The following is a 9,065-nucleotide window of genomic DNA, read 5'->3' as shown; positions in this document are numbered from 1 at the left end:
AATTTGAAATTGAATATTGGCAAACTTTTCTTCGAACAGTGTTCGAAGAAGTTCGAAGTAAATCGAAGTAATCTAAGAAAAACCCTACGAGTAAATTTTTTTTTTATTTGTCACCATCGTTTAGAGCATCTTTTAATTAGTAAGAATTCAAATTTTTAAAATAATTTACCGAGTAGTTTTTAAGATATGATTTTTTGAAGTTAAGGTTTGCTATTCAAGTATTGCGCCATATAGGAGAAATGCATGTTAATCTTACTTAAAATTGCATGTTTATAAAAGTATTTGTTTTAAGGCTCTTCTTTTGCTTAAAAATGGTCAATTGCACCTTCTTTGTTCTAATTAAAATAAACAAAAACTGTTTCTTTACTTAAAACAAACAAAGAGTGTCTGCGTACTAATTAAAGCAAATAAAGAGTTTTTTGTTCTAAAAATGATTACTGATGATTGAGCAAAAAGGATCTAGCAGTTTAAAGCAGTAGCTTTAAATATAAGAACAAATCTTTTTCAAACTAAATCACTTTCCATTCAGATTCTAAATTGTTCATTTTGTTCTAGCTTTCTGAACTTTTTTTGAAAATGTTCTCAGCAAATGCTTTCTTATCACTTTCTACTGATGTTGAATGCAATAAGTCAGTTGCTTCGTGTGCAACTGTTATCACAACAACTACTACCTACAAGCTAACTGAAGTTAATCGTAGAATGTACCAACAAAATAAATCAGGTGACTTATTGCATTTAACATCACTCGAAAGTGATGAGAAAGCATTTGCTCAGAACACTTCCAAAAAAAGTTCAGAAAGCTAGAACAAAGTGAACAAGTCGTAATTTGAATGAAAAGTGATTTGATTTGAAAATGATTTGGCCTTATATTTAAGGCTTGTGCCTTGAACTTCTAGATCCTCTTTGCTCAATGATCAGTGGTCATTTTTAGAACAAAAAAAACTCTTTATTTGCTTAAATTAGTACGCAGGTACTATTTATTTGTTTTAAGTAAACTAGTAAACAAACAGTTTTTATTTATTCTAATTAGAACAAGAAGGTGCAATTGACAATTTTTAAGCAAAAAAAGAGTCTTAAAACAAATACTTTTATAAAAATAAAATTTTAAGTAAGATTAACATGCATTTCTCCTATATGGAGCAATGCTTGATTAGCAAACCTTAACTTCAAAAAATCATATCTCGAAAACTACTCAGTATATTCTTTTGAAAATTTGGATTACAACTAATAAAGAGATGCTCTACACGACGGTAATGATGAAAAAAAATACTCGTAGGGTTTTTTTTATATTATTTCGATTTACTTCGAAAGTTTGCCAATATTCAATTTCAAATTTCATATCATCCTAAAGGGCAAGGCCATCCCTTTAGAATGGTCTTCATTTGAAGGGCCTAATAGTTATTGAGTAATGATTTTTTGAAGTTAAAGTATTTTATATTCATTTAAATTAGAAAAAAAATAATTAGTTCAAAGTGTGTGGACTTTTGATATTATTTTTAGTGCATTTGATTTGTCTCACTGAGACGAACAAAATGATATAAAATTTGTCAAGTTGTCACGACATGACTTTTTTTTGTCGCCCTGTGTAAGTTGGCAATTAATTTAATTTAATTAATTCAGCCATTCAATGCCCGCCCCCCGTGATCCCCGTCAACGGCCACCTCATCCAGTCGGAGGCGGCGGGCATGGATGGGGGCCGCTACGCCGTAGGCAGTCTCGTGCAATTCGCCTGCAGGGGGGCTCACCAACTCGAGGGCGAAGCCAGCATCATCTGCACCGAGACCGGTTTTTGGTCTCATCCGCCCCCTTTCTGCAAGCCGCGGTGCCCCTATTTGGGAGAGCCCGACAATGGATTGGTGGCCCCCACGAAGTTTGCCTACGAGCCCGGAGACGAGCTCCAGATCACGTGCAGTCCGGGGTTTGAAGCCAGGCTGGAGGCGCGGCCAAAGTGTTTACCCGACGGGAGGTGGTCGGCCCCTCTACCTAACTGCACCAACTATTCTGAGATTTAATCGTTGAATGTTTGTGATATGATGGGAAAGCGGCAAGAAATCGGCGCAAAATTAGAGTTTGTTGCCGGTTGCTTGTTGTTTTTGATAATTTTATGACTCGTCATTAAGGATTTTTCTGTTATTTTTTACCAAAAGTTGTTACACATGATGATCTCATGCCGAATACAAATTTTTATCAAATTGTAGATATTTCTAGCGATAGTGAATGTATTTACAACGAAAATTATGGATATGTAACTTATTTGTTTTTATGTAAATAAATTCAAAAACTGCCTTAAGGTAGTCAATTTATATTCATCTGTAAAAGTTTATGTAATAAATTTATATTGTCAATAAAACGTACAATTGATTGTAAACTTTTTTCAATGAAAAAAAATTGCCCCCGTACGAGTTGGATAACATACGCTAATGGTCATGTTGTGTTTTATGTCCCAGGAGGAAAAAAGTCATCAAGTTGATTTAATTCGAGTCGTAAGAGAGGATACAACCAAAACAAAAAATACAATTTTCCGCTAAAGTAATTTTGTAAATGACTAACTGTTAATAAAGAGGTTGTCAAATGGTGCAAATAACTTTACCCTGGGTATGTTTTGTTCATAGTAGGAAACTGGGAACTTGGAAATAATTATATTGGACATCTTTAGTCACAGACGACCTTTATCGAGTTAATTAATGCAAAATTATTATAACCGCATAATCATAAAATCAATTTTTTTTCTAATCACAATTTGTACTTTTCTCAACTGTTTTCAGTTAACAAAGTTATTAAATCTTTAATTGTAGAAAAAATTTAAAAGTGTAGAGAAAGTATTTAATTTTCTCCACGACTGTGTAGTACATTACAAACGAGGTGGTAAATATGGCATTACTACGAGTGTTCATGTATAAAGCAGAAAGGGTAATGCCATTACCACCAAAGTTTGTATTCTATTTTATTCACAATCACATTATTTTTAATCAAAAATTTGAATAAAATAAAATTCTAACAATGATAAGGTCCAAAGTGGTAGGCCATCCAACTTGCGTTTGATTTTTGACATTTTAGAAACGCCAAAAAAATATTGAAATAATGTGTGAATCTGATATTAAAATTGTTGAAATGGAGTAGTGCGCTCCCTCAGAAGTAAGAAAAACTGCTACAGAAGCAATTCAATACTAGTTTAGCAAAATTTTATGCGAAACTTAAGAATTTGAAAGGTATTTTATTTTATTTTTGTAATCTTAACGTTGGCAATCTTTCTCACTCGTTGAATAATATACTATTTTCAAAAAATTGTTTAAAAGAAATAGGTCCATACTTAATACGCTAATGCGAGAGGTACTTTGTGCTGTTGCTTAAAAGAAAACACTTGAAATTATCTTAGAGACATCTTGTACCAAAAACAATTTTTTCAACGACTGTTATAGAATAATAATTTTCTTGGTTGATTTTTGATTACAGAATTCTTATATTCTTTAACATTGTACAAGAATAATTTTTAATTACAGAATGCTCATATTCTATACCTAATAATGTGCGAGAATACTCTCATACTAGTGTCATTTTAAATGGTCACAGGTAGCGCCATCTTGACAATTCTTAAAATTTCTAAATTTTAGTATGTGATTTTAATCGTAGAAAAAGTATAATTGTAACTCATTTAGAATGAAACTGTCACACTCGCCTTCGCCTCGTGAGACGAACTTTTCCACTTGTGAGAAATATATAACATATCCTAAACTTGTTACAAAATAAAAAAAAACAAAAACCAAATGACTACGAAAAAAATATTTAGTGCTAGGTAAGGTACTATAGTGATCGTTTTTCAAGAATAAAATTTTTCGAAATTCTTTTTAGTTTTCGAGTTATGCATTTTTTTTTAATGGCAACCTACTGTTACAATTGTTTTAGATGATCTAAAAATGACTTCTAATTAAATAAAATTAATAAAAATTAGAGTGCTATAAAAATGTGGCCGTGTTTATGTCAGGAGGCCAAAAATAAAATTTTGTTTTTAAATTATGCGACTTTTTTAATGGTAATTTAATATTCACGGTAAATAAAAAGTATTAAACTAAAAAAATAATTAGTGTCGCGTAAAGTGACTGAAACTGAAATGTGACTGTGATTGTCGAAATACCCTTTAGTTTTCCAGTTTTGCAGATTTTTTTTAATGGCAACCTACTGTTTTTAATTAAAGATTTTGATCTAAAAATGACTAATAAATAAATAAAATTATTTTTTGACCAGTAGTTTTTTTTTATAAATACTTAAAATTATTTTTTGACCAGTAGTTTTCTTTTTATAGTTTTTAGTTGCGTTCCAAGCTCATAACAAGATTTTCCGAATATAACCAAAGTGGTCAATTTTTTTGTGAAAAATAATAATTAAGTCTACAATTTAAATAAAATTTTACATATTATTTATATATTCTTTACATATTTTACATATTATTATTATTACTTTTTTCAAAAGTAGACAAAAATTCTATATTTTTATAAATTTGTAGCCTCAGAAAATATTTTTTTCTAAATTGGTCAGTTGTTACGCAAATTCTTATTTTCCACAAAAAACAAATCTTTGTAACTCATTTCACGTTAAAAAACGCAGTTGCAATGTTACTATTTTGCACACAAAATTTATTAGAAAAAATGAAATTCTTGAGACAACAACACGTAAATGTAATATTCATTTTTACACTTGAATAAATTTTTCTAACATAATTTTTTAACAAACAAAGCAAGAAACTTTTGATTAATAACAAGGCAGATTATTATTTTAATAATTTTATTAAAAAAAAAACTAGTAGAAAATAAAATCTACACTAGAATATTAAAGCACGTGGTCCACGCCTTAGCATTCACTTGCTTAAGAATAGCCCTAAGTGACGTCCCTGGCCCACACTCAAACGTCCTTGGAAAATACTCCCCTTGACTCCTTTCGTAAACAACATGAAGAAGTTGTTCCCATTTCACAGGTTTAACAATCTAAAAGAAACCTCCTTAGACAAAAAAATCATTAATTGAAATCTACCTGTTTAGGTAACTGTTTTTTGATATGTTGAGCGTCTTTATACCTTTTCCCATCAACATTTGAATAAACGCTAATTACAGGATTGTTTATTTCTGATTTATTTAACGCTTTTCTAAACGGTTCAACCGCTGGTAACATTAAATTTGAATGAAAAGCGCCACTGACTGCAAGCCTTTTAACTTTTTTCAAATTGTATTCTTTGGCGTTTTTTTCTAAATAATCCAGTGCCTAGAATCAATTCTATAATAACAAATTGAAAAATTGCACAAAAAATTACAGATTCGCTCCCGGCGATGACTTTACAATGGGGGTACAAATAATTGGCGATTTGACATTCTGGCATTAAATCGCCCTTGTCTGTTGCCCATTCTTTGGCTTTCCGAATTGCTTGATTTAATTTCGAGTCGGGATTGTACATTACTGTCACCATTCCGCCTTTATATGCCTCACAAGCCAATTGCATGGCTTCCCCCCGAATTTGAACCAATTTCAACCCTTCAAAAAAATTGTTATTTTTTGTTAAAAAAATAACAAAATGAACCTCGCTCAAACCCAATAGCCCCAGCGAACACCAACGCAGTAATTTCCCCCAAACTGAACCCTGCAGTCGCCACACAACTCTCAATAGCCTTCGGCCTCTCCTCTTTCAGTCTTTCTATAGCGGCCAAGGAACTCACCATTATTGCCGGTTGAGAATACTTCGTTTGATCTAACTTGTCTTTGGGGCCCTCAAGACACAATTTTAACAAATCATAGTTTAAAATATAATTAGCCAACTCGAATAAATCTCTAGCCATGGGATATTTGAGCAAATCTTTGGCCATACCAACAAACTGACTCCCCTGACCCGGAAATAAAATTATTGTCGATTCGCGAGGGTCGTGTTTAGGTTTCTCGATAAACGATTCGCCCTGTTTCCGAATTTTTGTACCTTGGGGGTAAGGCAATGTCGCCCATTGCTGCTCCTGGGTCTGGGGGCGAAGGTCCTCAAATGTGGCAGATTCGTCAAGGAGTTTTTTGAGCGGAGATTCTTCTGATTTCTTCTCATCACTGGTAAGTTTTTGAGACAGGGAGAAGGTGCGAAAGAGGACACACTTGGAGTCTTTTATACCGGTGAGATTTCGTGGCAACTTTGCGATAATTTTATAAATATTCATCACGCAAATTTCATTTAAATAATTAAAAAGTCAAGTGAGTTAGTACAGACCGCGAAAATATTTCAATTACACTTAAAAACTAATTCGAAAAGTGCACATTTTGATAACTGAACATAACCTCAAATGTCAAGTTAAGCTTGTGACCGAGTGCTCGTTCAATCTAAATTTTTATTTAAAAAGAAAAAAATATTCTTGTTAGCAGAAATTAATCTCCTTCAGCTCACTTCAGTAACAGTTAATGTAAACGTAAGTAATAATTTAGAAATAAATTTAATTTGAATTATTTATAATCGGACTAAACCTCTTTCGAAGAATTTTATTCTGCATAATTGTCAAAAGTTTGACCAAAAGTTAGGTTATAGTACACCTGTCAATTTCACGTGTGTAATGTTTATATTTTTAATTATTTGTAATTAAATTATTCGAGAGTGCATACAGTTGGACTTGAAGGATAAGTTTGTATATATTTGGTTGTTTGAAGTTTACAAGTAAAAAAGTAAACAAAAATGACGAATACACAAGAATCTGATATAAATCCTGAAGAAGATTTATATTATTTCGAAACAGATCACTTGGCTTTGAGGGGGAATAAAGACTATAGTGAGGTGCTTAAAAACTTGCTCATTTTATGTGCTCAGAGAAAACAAGCAATAAAGGTAGTGTTGTGTCAAATTTAATTCGTTTTTTGATTAAAGGAATGTTTAGGACTATAACAAAGCTGTAGAGTTGAAAAAAGAAGCACTCGCAGATCCGGCTAAAGTCTTGGAAAAAATTGTAAAAGGAGAGTCTTTGGGAATGCCAGATATGCACTGCATGCCTGAAGTAATAGCAATTTTTTTTTGAATTTGTTAAAAGTAACGAATTTTAGTTGCCGGTTATTGACTGGTCAAAATACGACGTTAAAATCCCGGAGGAGACTTTCAAACTTATTTATTCAGACGGTCCTGAAACTGTTAAGAAAAAACACGAAACGCCTAAAAAAGAATCAAAAATTTCACACGGGGTACAGCTCTTCTCCTAAAATCCGTTTAAACTAAATTTACTTAATTCTAGAAGTGGACGACAGAAGAGCAAAAACGTTTAGAGGAGTTACTTCAAATTTACCCTCCTGAACCGGTTGAAATGAGAAGATTTAAAAAAATTGCTGATGCTTTAGGTTAGTTACAAAATTTCTTAAAAAAAAAATAACACGCATTTTAGGTAATAGAACACTCCAGCAGGTCACAAGCCGAATTCAGAAATATTTTGTAAAATTGTATAAAGCTGGTTTGCCTATTCCAGGCAGGATTCCAAAAGCAGCTGAAAAACACAAGGTGACCTATCAATGATGTGAGAACACCAAAAAAAAAACCGATTTTTTTACAGAGGACTTCATTGCATAAGCATCAGCGTCACAATCACTATTTGTGGAAACCCACAACTTTTTTTCCTGATTTGTGTGTTCCTGTCGTTATGAATGATTTAGATAATATTCCTGGTCCTAGTTCTAAAACTCAAGAGGAAATTCCGCAACCATCCACAAGCTCAAACTATCTGATTTCTTCTGTTTACCACCAGGAAAGTGAAGTTTTGCCCCAAAAGAGTGAGACTGAATTACAATTAGAACTTTTAAAAAAGATAAGAAAAGCCAAAGTTAGAGATAATGAAAGTGGGTCCAACTTATATCACCATGTTGGATTTAAAGTAAAGTTACACAGATTTGATATATTTTTATAATTGATTTTTTGCAATTTGCAGTGTGATTTTTGCGGCGAGGAGCCTATAGTAGGCACCAGATGGCATTGCAACACTTGCAAAAGTGACTCAATTGACTTTTGCACCGACTGTGTTTTAACGCAAATATATTCCGATAATTACCATCCATTAAACCACAATTTAATCGCATGCAGTGGTAAAGAAATTGACTATTTGAGTGACTCTGAGTCAAATAGTGGAAGTTTGGATAGAAATAATGAGAATAGTGAATCAAGTGATGAAGAAATGAGCGATATTTCTGATACTGTTAAGGATCAAGTGATGGCAAATGGAGTCGAAGAAAGTGATAAAATAGACGATAAAAATAAAAGTGAAGAAATACCGAAGCTCAATTTTGGAAATTATGAGGAATCTGGGGCCGAGTTGAGTTCAGGTTTGTTCGGTGAAATTGAAAATCCTTCTTACAATTATTTGCACTCGAATTTGTTGCTTGATTAAGGATTGAGTTTTTTGTTGGGAACTTACTGACAATTTTGAATTGTTTCGTTTTTATTTATTGTCTTTGTTTTCACAAAATTTATTAATTGAAATGATAATTTTTATTTGCAATAAACGTTTTTTTTACATATTTGCGTTTTGATTTAATAATTTAACAATGTCCAAGAAATAAGTAAACGTTGAATTTATTTATTTTTAGTTATTTTGACAAAAAATTGATGGAATTGAAACATATTTACAAATTTTATTTGAGTATTTAATTTTTGCAGTTTCTCAATTTAAGTCTTTGTTTAAATTGAAGATTATTTAATGAATTTGAAATGATGGAGTCTTGGAGCGAAATTTTAACTTTTTTGTTGTTGTTTGGAGTCGAATAATTAAAAAGAAAGGTTGACTTTTTGGTTGAGGAATTAATAAATTCTGAATTGTTTTTTATTCATTGATTTTGTTCTCACAAAATTTATTCTAAATTTCTGTTTATCTAAATTTCAAATTAGTGATTTGTGTTTTAGTCTCAAAAAATCTAAATCTCGTTTTTAATTTATCACTAAGTTGTTTCATTTATTTTTTAATTATTTCGACATATTTATCGGTGGAATGCTAATAAATAAGTAATTAAATTTTCAATATTTATGCTATTTCAAATGTTACTTAGATTTCTTCAGTGAAATTGAATAAAATTGTTGTTTG

General features: G+C 31.6%; 3 protein-coding genes across 3 annotated transcripts in view; 2 read left to right on the top strand and 1 right to left on the bottom strand.

Moving 5' to 3' along the window:
* LOC123014281 (locomotion-related protein Hikaru genki) overlaps positions 1 to 2,265 on the top strand; it is an 86,679-nt gene extending 84,414 nt beyond the window's left edge. Inside the window, exon 9 of the mRNA XM_044413312.1 lies at positions 1,621 to 2,265. Within this exon, the coding sequence (XP_044269247.1) occupies positions 1,621 to 2,012 (392 nt within the window). The 3' untranslated portion in view covers positions 2,013 to 2,265. The remainder of the gene's footprint in view (positions 1 to 1,620) is intronic.
* Positions 2,266 to 4,762: 2,497 nt separating this feature from the next.
* On the bottom strand, positions 4,763 to 6,377 carry LOC123014333 (probable malonyl-CoA-acyl carrier protein transacylase, mitochondrial). The gene is made up of 4 exons (XM_044413394.1): positions 5,567 to 6,377; positions 5,303 to 5,520; positions 5,026 to 5,253; positions 4,763 to 4,979 (listed from the first exon to the last, which is right to left on the bottom strand). The coding sequence occupies exons 1-4, from the start codon at positions 6,180 to 6,182 to the stop codon at positions 4,812 to 4,814; spliced, it is 1,230 nt and encodes a 409-aa protein (XP_044269329.1). The 5' UTR covers positions 6,183 to 6,377; the 3' UTR covers positions 4,763 to 4,811.
* A 143-nt stretch (positions 6,378 to 6,520) lies between these two features.
* LOC123014332 (ZZ-type zinc finger-containing protein 3) lies at positions 6,521 to 8,503 on the top strand. The gene is made up of 7 exons (XM_044413393.1): positions 6,521 to 6,838; positions 6,888 to 7,004; positions 7,051 to 7,185; positions 7,236 to 7,338; positions 7,383 to 7,495; positions 7,548 to 7,865; positions 7,920 to 8,503. The coding sequence occupies exons 1-7, from the start codon at positions 6,689 to 6,691 to the stop codon at positions 8,373 to 8,375; spliced, it is 1,392 nt and encodes a 463-aa protein (XP_044269328.1). The 5' UTR covers positions 6,521 to 6,688; the 3' UTR covers positions 8,376 to 8,503.
* The last annotated feature ends 562 nt before the right edge of the window (positions 8,504 to 9,065 follow it).

The sequence above is a fragment of the Tribolium madens genome, unplaced genomic scaffold (assembly GCF_015345945.1).
Source record: "Tribolium madens isolate multiple individuals breed KSU strain unplaced genomic scaffold, Tmad_KSU_1.1 Scaffold_97;HRSCAF=244;Tcas5.2_LG3a, whole genome shotgun sequence".
Classification (NCBI taxonomy): domain Eukaryota; kingdom Metazoa; phylum Arthropoda; class Insecta; order Coleoptera; family Tenebrionidae; genus Tribolium; species Tribolium madens.
The sequence above is the reverse complement of the archived record's forward strand: the minus strand, read 5'-3'. Positions and strand labels throughout refer to the sequence as shown.